At 32.8% G+C, this 20,447-nt stretch overlaps 1 protein-coding gene across 1 annotated transcript; it reads left to right on the top strand.

Annotated features, from left to right (window-relative positions):
* The first annotated feature begins 1,024 nt into the window (after window positions 1–1,024).
* Window positions 1,025–19,416, top strand: LOC128553263 (receptor-type tyrosine-protein phosphatase S-like). Its single transcript, XM_053534390.1, has 7 exons — window positions 1,025–1,215; window positions 2,776–2,838; window positions 4,412–4,466; window positions 14,798–15,052; window positions 15,469–15,765; window positions 17,705–17,913; window positions 19,348–19,416. Exons 2-7 carry the CDS (start codon window positions 2,794–2,796, stop codon window positions 19,414–19,416), a joined length of 930 nt encoding a protein of 309 aa, XP_053390365.1. The 5' UTR covers window positions 1,025–1,215; window positions 2,776–2,793.
* The last annotated feature ends 1,031 nt before the right edge of the window (window positions 19,417–20,447 follow it).

Genomic DNA, 20,447 nt, shown 5'->3' with positions numbered 1-20,447 from the left:
TTTAACATGACTTTCAACATATATGCAGTCAGAGGTTGCGAATTGACTAGAAAGCTCTTTAAGTCAGGATCACGATGACATGACTGGTTTCAGGTAACATAATTATTGTTTGCTGTATTGCTTTGTGTTTTATTCTGTTTATATCTTTGAAGGAATGCCTAAAATATGGTTTGACCTACTTTTGACTCTCGTTAATGCGTGTGTTAAGGTAGTTCTGCACGTTTGAAAAACCGGAAGTGATGGCGTAACGTCATTTATCTGGAAAACGTAGAATAAAGCCTGGATTCGGCGTACGGAAATAAAAACCGATTTATGAATTATTCAAAGCCTGTGAGTAAATTTGTTACAATGGCACTGTTGCTATATTTCTAAATACAAAATATGATATTAAAACATATGGCACGTTAAAAAATTCAAAATAATGTCTTAAAATTAACGTGAAATGTCCTGTTCCCTTTAATCATGGTCAGATATCTCCAAAATTAGTTCACGGACCTACACATTTCATTTCACCAAATCATAGGCCATGTGTTTATTTACAATTGCGGGAAGTTTCATCAAAATCTACATTGTAGAAAAAGTTCTATTTGCGAAAATGTTAGGAAAGTTATGATTTTCCCATAGACTCCCATTATGAAATATTGCGTGAGGTCCAAATTTTTCAAAGCAGTCTAGCAAAAAATCAAGCACACGACCCGATCATTTTTATTTGCTGAATTTTCTAAATCAGAGTTTAATCAAATTCTACAAACGTGCAGAACTACCTTAATGCACATCACATGCTTGGAAATGAGTGTTAAGGGGATCGAAACCTCCGTTTTACAGGCTTAACATCAGTAGATGTTATATAACATATTTGTGTGCGTTGTAATAATTCACAAGTCATCTAATATCAAACCTAATAAGAAACTACTACAAATGCACTCAGATTTCATATTTTGATACAAAGTGTTGTTATCTGTAGATATCGTAGATGTCACGTGAAGTTTTACTAAAACAGGAAGTTTAAATTGAAATATTCGACTAGATGTATCATAAACGTGCTGAAAAAAAATACAGTGATCAAATTTGAAACTGATTAGTTTTATTGGCGTAGTTTGTTGCCGCAAAATATTTAAATAGTTGTGAACAATGAAAGAGCGGTATTAAGACGTTTAAACAGAGGATATTGACATTGATGTGACAATTTGACAGTCCTTCACTGAATCTGTAAACGTGAGTATTTGATCTATTACCCTATTCACTTTGCCCCAAGATTTAAATATCAACTCGAAGTGAAATATGTCACATGTCTCGCATTTTTAAGATTTTGTCTCATTGCTAATTTATCAGTAAAAATTCCCCCATCATTTTCTATCTCTGTCTTAAATCAATTAATGTATTTATGTCTCTTGTGTGTATTCTAACCAAAATAAATAGTAAAAAACTAAATTCCTTGAAGTGTATACATAAAACACAACTTGAGCGACCCACTTACTAACTGCACTGCCTATGTAATCTATAAAGGACATACTTCAGCATTTTGGGAATATAACTTATTTTGACAGAACGAACTTGAGTTGCCTGGGTATGAATGCTCAACCGTCTTTCAAATGTATGCAGGTTTTCGTTTGACTAATGTTTTATTCTCTGGTTGTTTTATACCATTTCATTGTAAAAGAATACTATTGAGCATACAAAGAATATGGAGAAGGCGATTTCCTCATTTACGGATTCTGTGTGTTTATGCAACTTTTTGAAACAGAGTCATAAAGTCAAGACGGTAAAATACTGCGCATTCCTTTAGTTGCTATAAAACAGAGCCATAAAGTCAAGACGGTAAAATACTGCGCATTGCAATAATTGTTTATTAACTGCATTTCGTATGTGAGTAACAAGGTGCAGGACTGAGATAAATGTGATTTTAAATCTAGACGTTATCTTAAGTATTCAACGTTTTGAGATAAAATCAAAACCGAAAACATGTTTTCGGAACGCTTTCCACTTTCAGGCCTACATCAATTATTAATATGATGAGTTTGACAACTTCCACACATGCATAAAAAATTAACAGAAAAGTAACCTAGTACGTACTTTGAGAAAAAGGAACAAATATAGTACTACAAAGCTTTTGTTTTCGATTAGGAGGTCAATACATCTACCTCTATGTCAATCGTGGCTCTAAGACCTCCTGACAGAAGTAAGCTGTCGTTACTTATATCAGCTCAAATTGTCCACAAAGTACGTAAAATTAATTGTTAGTTTCAGAATGAATAACATATGCTTTGACTGTTTAAAAACGACATAAGAAAATTTACAAGACTACAAGTACATGTATATCTGAACACTTAAAATTAAGTTATCGATAGACATTTACAAGATAACAGAAATGTTAATTGCACTGTGTTTATCATTACTGTTTATTATAGATATTTGCAATTTGTCTAGCTGTAAAAAGGATAACTGACAATACTTTACCGTGTTTCTTTCACTGCAGGGGAACTTGCTTGGGCAAGGGTGTCGTTTCAAAGCAATACCGAGATTCGATTGCAAACAGCCGAACTAAAGCAAAATTTTCAAAATAAACCTATTTTGGACAATGTTTGGGCAAGAATATTCACAGTCTGTTTTGAGAAGAGTTTGTTACATATTTTATGTTTCATCTTCATGCCGCATCTAGCACTCTACTAAGCATGCTTTGAACCATTTTTAAACTTACAATTTCCCGAATCTTGGGTTCCAAAAGCAATAAAACTGCTAATCAAAATGGCAATATTGCTTTTATTAATCTTGCAGATTGAGAAGAATTTCAAAATGACAAGCAATTTAAGTATTTCAACGTTCCAATTAATACTTCTGGTAAGTATATTTTTCTAAATTACAATCTGATGAATGTGTCATTTTAACATTGCCTAACCTAGAACGAGGCTAGCGCTCTTTTGTTTGTTGTCAAATTGCTAAAACAACTGTTATATATTTGATATTGAGTTTATAAGTAAAAGAATGCAAATGACGCTTGCATAACTGCAAGGGGCGTAGCCAGCTACAAGTGAAGGTGGTGCAAGCATGCATGTGCAGGATCACTTTTTTGGGTCGGGAACGCGCTTTCCCAGAAAATCTTTGAATTCTAGAACAGCTTTTGTGTATTTTTACGTATATTTGTATATATGATGTCCTCTGGTTTTGAAATTATTGATATAATAAATTATGTTTGTGAAAATCATGTGCAGGCACTGTCCTTTTGGCCTTTTAGTTGGCAGTTTTGCTATTGACTGAGATGTACATTTTGTAACAAAATGCAACAATTTGGTAAAAACTATAAAGAATTTTTAGACTTGCTTTATATGATTTTAAATTAGTTAATTAGCTCACCTGAACACAAAGTGCTCTGTGTGATATCTTATGATTGCTCACCGTCTGGTGTCCGTCCGTCGTCCGTCAACACTTTCTTTTAAACAATATCTACTCCTAAACCACGGGGCCAATTTTGATGAAACTTTACAGGTCTATTTCTTCTTTAAATATGTTTCAAATATTGATTTATATACAGAACTCTATTGCTATGACAATCGAAAGACTAATATAGTGAAAATTGTAAGAGTGTTCTTGTCCAAAACCACAGAGCCAAGGACTTTACCAAAATTACTGAAATCATCCCCTATGATTAAAACAAACAACACATACACATATTTATTGCCTACCTGTATTTATTAAGTAGAAGCTTATAACTGTTCAAGCAAGCAACTCAGGTGAACGGTATAGGGCCATCATGGCGTTCTTGTTTTATTGACAATCCATTTCTGGTACAGCAGCAACATCTAATTCTGATACACCTTCAACATCTTTTTCCTATACGACTGCAACATCTAACTCTGATATAAATTTAACAAATACCTCTAGTACAACTTTGAATACCCAATACTCAACATATTCTTCTGATACTGCTACAACGTTTACTTCTGATACATTTGAATGCAACATCTACTTCTGATATAATTTCAACATTTACTTCTAACACAACCTTAGCTTTTAGTTCTTATGCAAATTCAGAGACTCTGTCTGTCCTGATACAACTGACAAATACTGTAACATTTAGCCCGATACCGCTGTAACATATACTTTTAATGCGTTAACATGTACTCTTATATAACTGGAATAAATATCTCTGATACAGCTTCGTTATATACTTGTGATACGGTTTCTTCCTCTTTTCTTAATACTACTGCGGCATATACATCCTACACAACTTCAACATCTATTTCTGATGTAGCCTCAGCATCTTTTTCTGATATAACCTAAACAACTTCTGGTACAAATTTAAACTTCTCAAGTTGTTGATAAACAAACTATTCTTTGACTGTAGAGACAATGTTTTAATAACTGTTTTGGTTGTTACTCTTGACAAATTTTTAATACAGTTTACGTATTTCAGATTTTACATGCCAGCACGGGTACCCCATATCACACAGAAGAACTAACCCAATCTGGTAAGTAAGTTTCAGACAGTGGGCAAATTTCTCTTTTAGATGTCATATAACGCATTACGATATTTTATACACTGCTCCCTGCTTGAGAGAACGGTGTGACAGATTTGAAAAAAAAAACTGACTTATCTCAATATGCCGATCTCATTAATGGTTAATCGGGTAAAATTCCCACTACTCACTGCATTAATACGTATAACAAAGACAATTATCAAAATTATTTGTCAGTATTCCTTCAAGTGGAACACTATATATGGTGCCTGTTATATCGAGTCATTACGAATTTTTGAAACTTTTATGTGTCGTTTTGGCCAACGCAAAAAATAAAACGAAAAAAGAAAAAAACAAAAAACAACAACAACGAATCTAACAAAGTGTGAAAATATCAAAAATTAATACACAAGTATTTATTGGGTAACCCTTTATGAAAACTGCAGAAGTTATTCTGTTACATCAAAAAGCATTATCACCACCTCCCCAGCACCGACCTACCACCACCCCCACCCCCTCCAGAAAGAAACACATAGTACACATACATATTACCTACTTGTATCTATTTAGTAGAAATATTTAACTGTTAAAGCAAACAACTAAACTCAAATGAGCGATATAGGGCCATCATGGCCCTCTTTTTCACAAATAGTCCAGTTGACACGTGAGCATATCAGTGCTTGCTCAAAACCAATTTTACTACCTTTACAGTAAAAGACTATGAACAGCTGAAAGAAAGCCTACTTGAATAAAGTAATCAGTTGCCATTTGAATAAGAATTATGAGTTGATTGTCCATTAAATACTTTCCATATTTTTCTGCATCAATATTTGAATCAAATTCATAAAAAACTCTCAGAATTGCTCTAGCGTATCTCACTTTTAAATTCTTAATGGAAACTGAGTTAGAGTTTTCAAAATGAAACAATAATTTTGCTTTTCTTTCATTGCTGACGGGTCCATTAATAAAGATAATCTAGCAACCAATGCAGAAATGATAAACTATTAAAGTCAGAGATATAGAACAACATGCATAAATTGTACATACATGGAAAAAGTGAACATATTCCCTAGAGGACTTGTTGTTCGAAGAAACAAAATAATGTTAGTAGAGGGTCACACGCTATTTGTGTGAAAATATTTTAAATACGGGCCAGCAGTTTCATATAAGAATTTGTTTTTCAAAATTTACTTTATACATAAAGAGATGTAACCACGCCCCAATGCCATGCTGTTTTTACAAATCGTAATAGTTTAAACAATCTTAGTAGATGGTCACACAAGGACCATTTGTGTATGAAACTATTCAAAAAGTCGGACAAGAGTTTCATACAAGACGAGTTTTGAAGTTTCCACTATATTGATGTTTGGAAAAGTGACCACGACATCTGACGTTAAGATGTTTTTAAAATCTATATAATTTGAAAACAAAATCTTGGAAAATGATTAATATAAGGACCATTTGTGTCAATTTATTTCAAAATTGGACCAGCAGTTTTATATATTAAGAATTTATGGTTTCCAATATTGGCAGAGGATTACAGAGGGACAATTTATGCGAAATTCATTTAAAATCGGGCAAGCAGTGTCATGCAAAAAGATTTTTACAGTTTCCACAATATATTTATAAGGAAAAGTGACCACGCCTACTGGAGGCCATGTTTTTGATGAATTGTAATAATTGGAACAACTTCGACAGATGGTTACCAAAGAACGATTTGTGTGAAATTATAATAAAATTGGACCTGCGGCTGCGGTTTAAGAGGAGATATTGATAGATGTATTTTTTAGCTTTGGCGAGATCTATGTGCAACCAAGCTTAGTAGTTTGAACAACTTTGAAAGAGGACATCCGAAGAAATATCATGACCAAGTTTTATCAAGTTCTACTCAATAAGAAAAGTGTGGGTGGGCGGATTGACGAACCGTGAGTGATCAAAATAGCTCACTCTGAGCCCTTTGTGCTCAGGTGAGCTAAAATGTCAATAATCGGTACATTGCTTTAGGGTATAGCGGGTAGCTAACTAATTTTGCCAGCATTCTCTTCAAAGAAACGAAATTTTGTTATTTTACCAGATTTATATAGAGCCCTTTTCATGATCAATTTCTCGATCAAAGGCGCTTTACATAGTTCAAATGCAGCCACACAGGGCGCATAATTCATTTTCTACTAGTACAGACACAGAGCGATCTGACCAGAGGGACAGAGTAAGACAAAGCCCCCACGACAGAGAGATCAGAAATCAGATACAGGCTTGTCCGGCTAACTTAGCCTAGCTCGTTGCGAATAGACAGCCTGGTTCTTTAACGTGTCCAGTGTATAGCACTGATACACGCAAGGATTGGGTTCCTGACCAGTACACCTCTAGTTGGGTGAGAAACACTGAAAAGCGTTTCTGAAAATTCCCGAGTAGCTGCCGGGGATCGAACCGCCGACCTCAGGATTGGAAGGCCAGTGTGCAAACCACTGAGCTATCCGTCCACCCATTTTGTATTTTTTGTCTGTATATCAGTCAGAAAACAGATATTCTTTTAATGGAAAGTTATGTGTTTTTCTCTCCATGTCATTGTTTACATATGCGCTGGTCTATAATTTGTAGAATAGCTTTGATAATGTTTTTCAATATTTAGTTAAATATCAACACATATACAAACTTTCCAAGTCTTTATTTTACTATAAATCAGAATAATAATGTATTTTATTTTCAAAAACTTTCACATTTTTAAATTTCAATCAAATACATTTCATACACTGAAGTGTTTTTGATACACACTGATATAGTCAGTAAAGGATAGCTTTCATTTTAATTTGATGAGATATAAAACGTAGCAAAGTTAAAAGCAAACATATTAGATGTATATCAGGACGCTGTCTGCATGTTAGTGAAAGAATGATCTGAAAAATAATAATTCAATTATAAATATTCAAAGTTATAAACATATCCTCTGTATCCTGAATTCCGCTACACTCTAAAGTACTGTAGTAATCGTACATTGTCTCCAAGCTTTGAAAATATCAGACAAATAACCAACACCAATAGGTACGAATGTAAAAAAAAATGCTTTTGTATTTTTAGCTCACCTGAGAAATGCCCAGGTGAGTTTTTGTGATCGTCCGATATCCGGCGTCTATCTGTCGTCTGTCTGTCAACATTTAGCTTGTGTATGCGATAGAGGCTTATTTTTAAATTGATCTTCATTTTGTCCACATGATTACCTTGATAAAATCTAGGCCAAGTTTGAAAATGGGTCATCTGGAGTTAAAAACTAGGTCCCTAGGTCAAATCAAAGAAAAACCTTGTGTATGCGTTAGAGGCTGTAATTTTCAATTGATTTTCATGAATTTTGGTCAGAATGATTACCTTAATGAAATCTAGGCCGAGTTAATTGGATTAAAAACTAGGTCACTAGGTCAAATCAAAGAAAACATTGTGTTTTTGATAGTAGCTGTATTTTTAATTGATCTTCATGAATTTCAGTGAGAATGATTGCCTTGAAGAAATATATGTCATGTTCGAATACGGGTCATCTGGGGTCAAAAACTAGGTTACAAGGTCATATCAAAGAAAAAGCTTGTGTATGCAATAGGGACTGCATTTTACGCCGAATCTTCATAAAATTTGATCAGAATGTATGTCTGGATGGAATATAGGTCAAGTTTGAATGTTGATTATCTGGTATTAAAAACAAGATCACTCGGTCAAATTAAAGAAAACCCTTGTGTACGCAGTGGATATATACACTAGATATTCATAAAATTGTCGTAATGAAATCTAAGTCAAGATCGAATATGTGTCATCTGGGGTCAAAAGCTAGGTCACTGGGTCAAATAAAACAATACATGTTTACACTCAAGATATTTGCTCAAGATTTAATGAGAATTCGTCAGAATATTTCTTCCATGAGTCACTAGGTCAAACACGTTTACACTGTTATGGTCTATTTCTCAGGTGAGCGACCTAGGGCCAACTAAAATTTAGCTACCCTAAAACTTCATACCTTTTTTAGCATAAATTCAATATAGATAAACGGAAACAATACCCTTTCCTCATCTGTTATTTATCCTCTTTTTTCAATCAGCCTCACATCTTCCTCTAAAACTACTTTCCTTCTACATATGTAAAGCATATTATATCTGAATCGATACATATTTGATAAATATGATAATTTATTGAAAAACTATTTTCTTTTATTCATTGTGTTGTTTGCATTTTATTGCATTGCTTTTGTATGCTGGATTATAGTATTATGTGTATGTTTTTGTAAAGGAATAAACGGGGATACCCAATGGTGCCGAAAAAGAAATTGTCGGATATACGTCTACGGTCTACTCGAATGTAGTCCATATCAATATAATGTGTCAATTTCCAGACTAGTAAAGACGAGCTTCATCGTTTTTGATGATTGATTGTAAAGAGGAATGTCTGCTGATAATTTTAAAGTACGTCATATGCTTCAAAATTTGTCTTGAATCTGTTTGGTAAAATGAAAGTTTAAGTAAGTATTTCATTTCCTGGTGTCTACCTATGCAAAAATTAGCGTTTTCATCACGTGTCTCAGTCACGTGACAGTGGTCAGTGGTTCCATTGCATTACGGTTAACCCCTTATGTTTCGTATTATTTGATCGCATAAAGTCAGAAGAAACATTAATTAATTGTTATATGTGTTTTTTTCTAAAGCAAAGTGAAAATGGTAAAGAAGTAACTTGTTTAAAACACGAAGCAGTTCATGAGCTGAGGAAACGCTTTTTCTCCTCATGAGAAAAACCTTTGAAAGCGCCTGTCGGCAGAACTATTGAATTAAAGTACATACCTCCGTAAGTAGTTATAGAAAGTTTTGAAAGTTTCAAGATACCTTAATTAGTGTTTAATTCATCTTTGGTGTATTATGCATTCAACTGGAACTCCAACATTATTTAAAATATCAGGTCTGGTTTTATTGTTGATGGATTGCTATAAATCTTTCAGAAAATCTTAGTTAGCATATACCGATAAATAATAATACCTTATATAAACAATATGATTTCAAAAGAAATACTGGAAAGTTTTCATTGCTTGAATATTACACGATTGCCACAGAATTCAATGAAATATACCTTTTAAAAGCAAAACGATACTTCTAACATCAATGGAGACCTTCTATTTGACATAAAAGTTACACTGTATATCAGGATATTGCAATACAAAGCCTTTAAAAATGAAAGCTGTCACGGATTTAATAGATCAAATAGTCCCATTGAAACCTAGAAATCTTTCAAGTTACCAGAATCAGATATAGTAAAAACGTGATCTTAACGGCGCGCTAAAACAAAAACAAGACGTTGTACTGGCAAACCGAAGAATTTCTCTTTGAGAGAAATTAAGAAAACATTCTTCTAAAAACTTAAACAGTTGAAAGAACAAGATTGCCTTCAATTCTTTCAGCATAATCTTTCTTTTAACTCAACGTATGGAGCGGCCAACTCGGGTTCGGTGTAAAGATAATACTTGGAGGTTAATGGTCAAAGAGCTTAAATTCGTCGCCGCTTCATATCTTCTAAAATTTTATTAAACTTATCCCATTGAGACGACATGCAGAATACACACCTAGGTCACCACGTGCAAGGTTTTGAACTATTTGGAAAATTTTCATGAAATTAGTAAAATTGTGTGTACGGCAATTGTTTTCAACAATTGGTAACTAGCACTGATTGTTAACCTCGTCAAGACGACTTGGAGAAGGTACAATCCAGGTCATTTAGTTCAAGTTCACACTTGACGGTCAAATGCCAAAAACTACAACATAAACTTTCCCTGTATTAAATCGGCGTCTGAGGGTAACGTCTTTGGTAGTGGATCTAATTTTAAGAGTAAACGACAAGACCGGAATTATAATGTAAAACTCTGCTCCGACTTTCCGCTGATAGCCACTACTGGATGCACATGCCATTAAAAGAGTCATGAAATTGACTTTAATTTTTTCAAACGTTTTAAAAGAGTTTTAACAGGTCACCATTAAAATTCACACATTACTTTTTACTATTCAATGAGATTTTCATGAGTATAGTTTTAATGCCATACATTAAAAAGCGATGAAATAAGTATATTAAAACCCTAGTAAAATATACCTTGTTAAAACGACTTTGATGGCCATGGAAAGCTGCTTTAAATAAACTATTAAAATTAGTTAATTGGCTCCTTAAAACTCCATTAAAAATCTTAATTGGCATGAAATTAATGTACCATTAAAATAGTAATCCTTAATTCCACACTAATTAGTAAATACTAATCGGGCCATTGATTTTTAATACTCTGTTAATGGCCGTTAATTATTAAAAAATGATTAATGGTCTCATTAAATATGTCAGATTCAATTTTAATGGGTTATTGGCCGTTAATTATTAAAAATTGATTAATGGTCTCATTAAATATGTCAAATTCAATTTTAATGGGTTAGTAATATTTAAATGTTATATCAAATTAAGAGCCATTAAAATTTGCCATCAGACGTAGACATTTTAAGATAACCAACTTCATACTGATATTTGCCGCATTGATTTAAACTACTACGTATCACTGCACATGTAATAGGATCTATACATGTGTACTGTTTTGTAAAATGCTAAAAGAATATTTGATTCTTCATTTTTCTCTCATTATTTTGTAATGTAAACACATGTAACAGCCTCGTACATACATCTGTCATATTGTATCCTCATCCTTTCATATGTTCATATGAAATGAGAAAATAAATGGATATTGTATCGTATTGTGTTGCACTGAGAAGGGTTTACAGTTACCAGTTTAATAGATCAAGTGACCATGTGTGTAGTTTTAACTATTCAACATTTTTATATTGACAAATATTCTGACCAAGTTTTTATTAGTACAGACATTAGGCGTCATGTGTATTCAAAAAGCTACTGTTGATGACAATGTCAGCACACAATGGGCGATCGCAATTTAGCATTCCTTCAGTATTTTGTGCTCAGGCGCATGCACTTAAACAGCTAAGAGCAAATGTTCGAGGGATTGCATCACAAGTAGCTCTCCCCAATCAAGCGTAACTAACTCTTTGAGTCATTGAAACGAAGATGCCATTGATCTGCCCATGCCCCAAATTAATCTAAATCGGACTGTAAACCTTCACAATCATGTGTACTGCTCACTCCTCTATAAACATTAGTTTCTACTCAAGGATTGGAAAAATTAAAAATCTAAACTGTTCTGAACACATTTTATAATGTAAATTCCTTACCCCACCCACTTTCTTATACAAAATTTAATGCTGATTATTTGGACAGGGAAAACAAACAAAAAGATTAATGTTATCAAATAAATTAATATGTTTTCATCCGACTTTTATCGAAATAAATCCGATTCTTTGTAGGAACACAATTTGCAAACATTTGAAAAACATGGCGTAATTGCATCAAGGGGAAATAACTTTAATGCAACAAAATATAACATCATGATATATTATAGACGATGTGTGCTAGTATGTATTTATTATGATTAAAATCCATTTTAGAACAATATGGGACAGGAATAATAAGCATTCAATGGGACGAGTGAAAGCCAAAAACAAACAAAACAACAAACAAAAAAATGTGCTTCTGAAGATATACGAATCACATTTTCCAGAATTTAGGATTTAATGGGCATCACATTGCTGTTAAGGGCCATTAAGTTTACTCTTAAACAAAATTGTACATACCCTGAACATTTAATGGGCAGTCAATCAAATTTAAGTGCAATGAATAATCCTGTTAAATTCAAAATATACAGAATTTTACTATTTTTTCAAAACCATTAACTTTTTTAGCTACCAAACTAAGTTTTAACGGCATGATTTATGGTCAAAAATTTTAATTGAATTTTAACATGTAACCCTTTTAATATTGTGAAACCTATTATACAAAGTGATGCAAGAATTAATGGGGTAAATTAACAGATTTTCCTATATTAATGGATATTTTACAGTGTTTTAAACCAGGTTTAATGGTACGTGCATCCAGTAGTGAGATGTAGTTTATTGTGTATATATATAAACGTCACGTTACATTGTATATACACTGATGAGCCGATAGGCGAAACTAGTTTGTATTTTTATAATTAAATACTGTTGGAAAGGCATGTGAAGTCATTTTATTTATTTGATTTATAGACTTCCATCTTGTGCCGAGTCTTTTCATTGTCAAGTGTATATATATATATATTTTCTACACTGTTACGAAAGACGAATAAATATATGTTATCACATAACTCCTGGCGCAGCTGTCAATTATCGATCATTTCAAAGACAAATAAATACAAAATACTGAGAAATATCAATGAGATACTTCTTCATTTCACTGCCTGTTTTTCGAAACAAAATATCTTCCTTAAAATATGTTCATAATAACCTTCCTTTTGGTGCTTTTTGAGATACATGTACCGTTTGGATATCCCTCAACTTAAGTCATACGCAAGTAATACGCGAATAATATCAGAAATATTAACTTGGTTGCTTTAACTTTGTGTACTTTTCTCCACCCTGTTTACTTTAGTTTGATAGATACTACTGGCGACAGCACATTTAGTTGGTACTTGTCTTAGTTATTCATATCAAGACATCAACTCAACCTTACGTTATATGCCAACATTCTCGTCGAGGTTCCGTTGTCAGTTGGGTTTGCTGTGATTTATGCAATCCTTGATATGAAAAGTCCAATTCCTTTAGAATTTGTTTTAGACCTCATTCAAATGATAAGAAACATGCGATTTTCAAAATATAAAATCATCATAGTTTTGAACGTTTCCAAGACGCCACACTCTCCTTTATCAAATCCTAAACTTTCGGAATATTGGATAAAAATCGTTTATCATTAAAACAGTAGTAGCTTGAAATGTTAAAAGCGCCCCTCCACAAAATATCATCACCGCTTATATCTCTTCTGGCATAGATATACGAACATTGTTGAATAATCCTTAACTCCATATATGTAACTTTTCAGTACCACTACTTCCAAATAAAGTTTTCATCCCGGAAGACAACATTAGCAACAACAGTTTGAGCGTACATTACAAAGATCCAGCATCAAATTTCACACATTGGATGTTGCAAATTTTTGATCTATCAGCTGGTGAACAAACATTCAACACCAAGATGGTGCCTATGAATGTGTCTTCAGTTCAGTTTGATAACTTACAGCCTGGAACAGAATACAGAATTACTGTGCATACACTAGTTCCGGGCTTCTACAGCATCAACAATACGACATTAAAAGCATTTACAAGCATGTTTTCAAGTTCTTATTCTTTTCAAATTTAAAAGAGGAATTTGAAAATTATGCTCTGTTATTTTACAAGTAAAGTAAAAATGATGCTTCTTGATTACGCAATTTTGAAATCGATGTTGTCAAGTCTCTTCAAATACATAGACAGTTCAATTCTGCCTCTCAAATATACCAGTTCCCTGCAGGTTATTCGGACACGTGATGCATAGTTAAAAGAGTGAATGAAACAAAACTTGCTAACGTATTGCTTTGGCGGTTCATATTCCATTTACAAGGTTTGCTCTGTAATTTGCCTAACGCATAACGGTACATATAACTGTGCTTAACTGTCGTTTCAATGATTTACAATTTGTGATATTTACCATTTATGACTTATTACCTATTGTTTGAAGCCTAGGAAATATTTAGTCTAAGGACTATTTTCATACAGGACCAAGTAATCTTCACTCTATTGATATACCAAAACAGATGGTGCATAAAACTAATTTTACAGTCCAATATGAAGTTTGGGATGATATGTACGATTACTTCCAGTTTACAATTTGCAATGTTTCGTGTATCACTGAAACTCATATCAAGGGAATCTTGAAAAAGACAATTCACAATCTTACAGCAGCTACATTGTACAAAATACAAGCATATGCTGTTAAATATACAAGCAAAACTATATTGAAAAGTAAAAACCCAGGGATAGGGATTTCATATTCAGGTTTGTTATACAAATCCCATTTTTTTACTTATAGCTATAGTACAGTTAATTTATTGTAAACCATTGAAGATAGAAAATAATATCAAGAGAAATAAAACTAAATAAAACTTCTAATGTGAATATTATTATATAGAATAATACACATCCGAAATATTTATTAAAACAGAAAACTGGTAAAAATATGAATATTTGTCATTTGAAAATCTCCTACTGATACATAGCCATATTTGGATCTGTTATAAATACATTGAAAAACAAATATAAATGTCATGAGATAGCACAAACGTAAAGACAAACAAAATAAAAGTATTAAATTTCATACGTATGAAAATATTGTTTTTAACTGTTTAGGTCTGCAATAATTATGTTATAATTTCAGCTCCCAAAAGACCCACTGCAGTTCGAGGCACGGTTGATTTTAAAAATGTTACAATAGATCTTTCTGGAAACAATGACTTAATATTCGACTATTACAAAATTCAGTACAACAATAAAACTGAGAGAATATTTAATCGCACTGAAGAGAGAGCAGTATTATCAGAACTAACGCCTGGCACTCGATACACTTTCGAGGTTTACACAGTTCTTACTGGAATTACGAGTGACGGGTTTTCTACAATAACAACATTTACACGTGAGTATAAAGCAAAACGAAAATCAAGTGTAGTTATACTTTATTTTGTGATTATTATTTGAATTATTATGCTTTATTAAGAGGCAAACACCGATACTTGTTCTTTGACACTTTACCTTGAATAAAATTGTGAAAATCTAATTCTTGTTCATATTCTAAATGTAGTACTTTGAATAATTTATAGTTTTGATAAAATACGAAAAACAATATGACACCTATCGTCTGCTGTCTATTTCAGCAATTCTTTGGTGAAACTATACATCTCACTTTGTTATATATAACTATTGCCCAACTCGTACAATTCGTTTGTTAATAAATGCTAAGCGTTCACTTCAGTAATTTCAAACTAAATTTAAAAGATTTAAAAGTTTCTTGTGTCATCTTTATTACTTATATGACTTAGTACTTTATTGCAGGTCCAGCAGAAGTTGCGTATGTATTTATTGCCAACACGACTAACGACTCTATAACAATTGAATGGATACAGCCTAAAGAAGGATATGCAGACAACTACACTGTCAACTTTGCATGTAAAAGCCCAAATGTAAATGCAACACTAAAGGAAAACCAAACTTATACAGAGACGGCATTGTACTCAACCGCAAAATATCTAGATCCCGGAACAAACTGTAGTGTCAGTATTACAACTAATATTGGAGATCAGGTCGGCAAACCACTACAAGTTCAGCTAAATGCGACTTCAAAAGAAACAGGTAATTTGCGTTTAATGTAAAATTCTGTTTTGTCCTTACAAAAAATACATATTATATTAATTGCATTTATACTTACTTGTATCAAACATGGGTATTACTAGGTCGTACCATGCCCTTATTAAGATTGGTTGGTGTCGGTAGTTAACTTTTATTTCTCGTTTCGTCCACATTGATAAACATGAATACGATAATCATTAAAACAACATGTTTTCTGTATTTTGATACAGATTATTACGAAACAAAAATCTTATACATAAAATTGTTTGTTCAGTTGAAAGATTTAACAGGAACTTGTACTTTTTTCTGAACGTTTTTGTATATAAAGCAGTTTCAAGGACAAATATTGCAAAACACTATTGAGTACCACCTAATTTAAAGAAATTTCTTCGAAAAAAAGATACTTGATGGAACACCGAGTCAGTATCCGTTAAGTGCAGATTCCTTCAATATTTCATATGCATACACTGAAACGTCATACAACCCTGTGTTTAATACTATATATTATTGGCATTATGATTATAATAATAATGATAATAATAATAATCATCATCATAAGGCAAGAATACATATCAAGTAAAGTTCTACAATTCTGTGTTTTATTTTGTCAAAACTATTCCCCTCTGGAATTTGAATGTGGATTTTGTACTAAGAACATGCGGCAAAATTATTTTCCTTCACCAGCTATGAAACCAATGTATATACTTCATTGCAAATTTACATAAACATGTCGACCCATAAGCAAGTCGACAAAACGTGTCCAGTGAGCTTCCTTACTTTATATACAAAACGTTCTGATTGTATTCATTTGAAGTGAATTTAACGTAACTTGGTATATTTCATGTCTGTAAAAGGAATTGAACGGCATAATAATAATTAGCCTGCTCAAAACGATGATAAAGTTATTTCTCTGTACTATTATGAAATTGTAACGTTTATGCTAATTACTTTGATTCAACTTATGGGATTGGAATATGAATTTTCAAAGTGAAATATAAGTAAACATAGCAAGACTTAGTCTTATAACTCCTTTTATATGAAAATGTCTCATTTTCAAGTTGTACATAATTGTTCACATTAATTGGTATCTAAGGGGTTTAATGTTACTTTATAAATTGATACACGCCATTAAGAGGAATACAAATACATGTACACACTATATTAATTTGCCATGAACAATCATAAGGTTATTTTTGACTCAACTGAAGGGGTTTAGTACCATGACTATTCACAGTGACAGATGATCTTGAACGGAAATTAAGTGCAGAAGTACATTCCCTCTGCTAAGCATTATTATGAAATAAAGTCCTTGTGCTTCATTTTGTATGACGTATTGTAACATTCTATTAAGACCTATAACTTTAACAGTTCAATAAAGGGAATTCCATTTAGCGTGAAGTTTTATAAATGAAAACAAAATATATTAAAAAGCCTAAGAACAACATGGCTTTCTTAATTATATAAATATAAAAATGGACATAAAAGTTACATTAAGCAGTATTCCAATTCAATACATTCAGCCAGTATTATATTACTATTAGAACACTTTCAAACAGGGCTTTTTAAATACGCTATTGAAATTGTCACTAAATTGACCTGGAAAACATTGCAAGCCAAAAGTTACTTTGAGGAGAAGAAAGCTATCAAACAACAAATAACATCGTATAAATATAACATTTTATTTGTTTTTGACGCATATACCTTTTTATTTTCTCTCCTGTGATCCATTAAATCAAGAGGCAACTTACAGATGAAGTTTTGATTTTACGTACAAAACTTATTTTTCTTGGTACATTTAGAAAGATTGTGTCGTATTGTTTGCTTTTCCAGAAACATTTTTAACAATAACATCGTTTCTTATAGTCTAGCAAGATAACTTTGAAGGAAATGATCTCTTCCTAATATATTCAGCTTAGTTTCTCATGACTTTGTTAAATTGCAGCGCCTGAAAATGTTGAAATATCAGACACAAAGACTGATAAAAGAAACTTAACTGTGTCCTGGAGTAAGCCTTTAAATCCTAATGGAATCGTGCGAAAGTACCAATTTCTTGTTGTTGATATGTTCATGCCTGAACATTGCCTGAAAGCAAATTATACATATTTATGCAAACATGATGTGTGCAAAGATGACGATAACTACGAATGCCAGGTAAGAAAATAACATTGGCAATATCAAATAGGATGTTGTTTCATCCGTGAAATTTGTTATAATGGTACTTGACACCAGATCTTGCGCAACACTAGTTATATCTCTAAACTAGCAGACATAACATTTTTGAAATAACAACTAAGTTTTTTATGCCCCAAAAGGTGGGCGTATTAAATTGCACTATCCGTCCGTCTGTGCGTGCGTGCGTTCGTGCGACCGGGTGTGCGTCCGGTCAATTCTTGTCCGGGCTGTAACTCTTCCATGCATACAGGGATTTTGAAATAACTTGGCATAACTATTCACCATAATGAGACAACGTGTCATGCGCAAAACCCAGGCCCCTAGCTATAAGGTCAAAGTCGCACTTAGAAGTCAAAGTTTAACAGTGTACGTTTCATCTCCTGTCTATAAATCTGCCATTGATATAGGGATTTTGAAATTACTAGGCATAAATGTTCCTCATAATGCGACGACGTGTCAAGACCTAGACCCCTAGTTTCAAGGTCAAGGTTAAACATAGAGGTAAAAGGTTAACATTGTCTGTTTCGTGACCAGTTCATAACTCTGCCATCCATGGAGGGATTTTGAAATAGCTTTGCATAACGTTTTACCATAATGATATGACGTGTCATGCACAAGACCCAGACCCCTAGCTCCAAGGTCAAGGTCACACTTAGAAGACAAATGTTAACAGGGTATGTTTCGTGTCCGGTCCATAACTCTGCCATTGATGAAGGGATTTTAAAATTACTAGGTTTTAATGTTCCTCATAACGAGACGACCTATCAAGCGCAATATCCAGACTCCTAGCTCTAAGGTCAAGGTCATAATTAGAGGTTATAGATTAATATGGTCTGTTTCTTGTCCGGTCCATAACTCTGCCATTGATGAAGGGATTTTGAAATTATCTGGCATAAAAGTTTCCTATAATAAGATGAGGTGTCATGCATAAGACCTAAACCCCTAGCTCAAAGGTCAAGGTCATATTTAGAAGTCAAAAGTGTTTCTTGTCTGGTACATAACTCCAATTATCAAGGAATTTGAATATAATTTAACAGATGTTAATAATATTGAGAAGGTGTGTCACGCTTATGATCCGGGTCAAGGTCAAGGACACGAAATGATGTGTGATTTTTTTTCGCATACATTTGTAGCATTCTCGGGCACAGCTCTTGTTTTAAACTTTACATAATAATTTTAATGAAGCTTTGCCATCATATGATTTTATTATCTTTACAACTTACTCTTAAGGTATTTCTGCACCTTTGGATCGAAATTGTTTCTACAGTGTAGAATTTGATCAAACCCTGATTTTTCAAAACTTCGGAATTTACTTAGAAAATTCAGCGAAAAAAAAATGGTAGGGTCGTGTGCTTGTTGTTTTCTTTTTTGCTAGACTGATTTAAAAAATTTGGACCTCACGCATTTTTTCAGTATGGTATTCTACGGGAAAATCACAAACTTCGTAACATTTTCGTTAATAGAAATCTTTCTACGATGTAGATTTTGATGAAGCTTCTCACATTCGTAAATAAACATAAATTCTATTATGTGGTGAAGTAAAATGTATAGGTGCATGTGCGTATTATTTTAGACATTTGCCCATACTTAGTTAAAGTTAAGGTAGTTCTGCACGTTTAGATCGAAATTATTTCTACAATATAGAATTTGATTAAACTCTGATTTTTCAAAACTTCAGAATATATCTAGAAAATTAAGCAAATAAAAAAGATAGGGTCGTTTGCTTGATTTTTTGCTAGACTGATTTGAAAAATATGGACCTCACGCAATATTTCATAATGGGAGTCTATGGGAAAATCATAACTTTCAGAATATTTTCGTGAACAGAAATTATTCTACAATGTAGATTTTGATGAAACTTCTCACAGTTGTAAATAAAGGCATTGACTATAATTTAGTGAAATAAAATGTATGGGTCCGTGTGCTTATTTTTGAGATATTTGACCATGATTAAAGTAAATCGGACATTTCACGCTAATTTAAGACATTATTTTGTATTATTTAAAGTGTGATATGTTTCAATATCATATTTTGACTTTAGAAATATAGCAACAATGTCATTGTTATAAATTTACACACATGTTGCGATTAATTCATAAAATGATTTTCAATTCCGTACGCCGAATCCACTCTTTATGGTGTCGGCCCAGTACAATTTCTCCTTCTTTGCTGTTTAGTAAAACAAGCACTTTTGGACATGGATTGTGAATTTCACAACAAAATTGCAGCATTGACAGCTCTGTATTTCTGAAGAGTAATACTATCCCAGTCAATATATCACAGAAAAACACCACCATCAACGATGAACTTTTTTGCTACACATCAAAGTATCTAGTCCATGTTTAAATTTCCCACTGACATCTGTCATGGCCACCAGTCTGGTGTAGTGTTTTTTAATCCTTCCGCACAGAAATGTAATCCTGAAAAACACACATAAAACAACTGTTAAAGACATCAGAAATGACAAAAAAATTACACAGTATCAATAAATACATTTGGAATATAACATGTCA

The sequence above is a fragment of the Mercenaria mercenaria genome, unplaced genomic scaffold (genome assembly GCF_021730395.1).
Source record: "Mercenaria mercenaria strain notata unplaced genomic scaffold, MADL_Memer_1 contig_3646, whole genome shotgun sequence".
Lineage (NCBI taxonomy): Eukaryota > Metazoa > Mollusca > Bivalvia > Venerida > Veneridae > Mercenaria > Mercenaria mercenaria.
The sequence above is the reverse complement of the archived record's forward strand: the minus strand, read 5'-3'. Positions and strand labels throughout refer to the sequence as shown.

Excerpts from the sequence above, each read along its gene's own strand:
- LOC128553263 (XM_053534390.1), top strand. The coding sequence starts at position 2,794 with ATGACAAGCAATTTAAGTATTTCAACGTTCCAATTAATACTTCTG. Across the intron at positions 2,839-4,411 it reads CGTTCCAATTAATACTTCTG|ATTTTACATGCCAGCACGGG; the intron begins GTAAGTATATTT and ends TACGTATTTCAG. Across the intron at positions 15,766-17,704 it reads TGCGACTTCAAAAGAAACAG|CGCCTGAAAATGTTGAAATA; the intron begins GTAATTTGCGTT and ends GTTAAATTGCAG.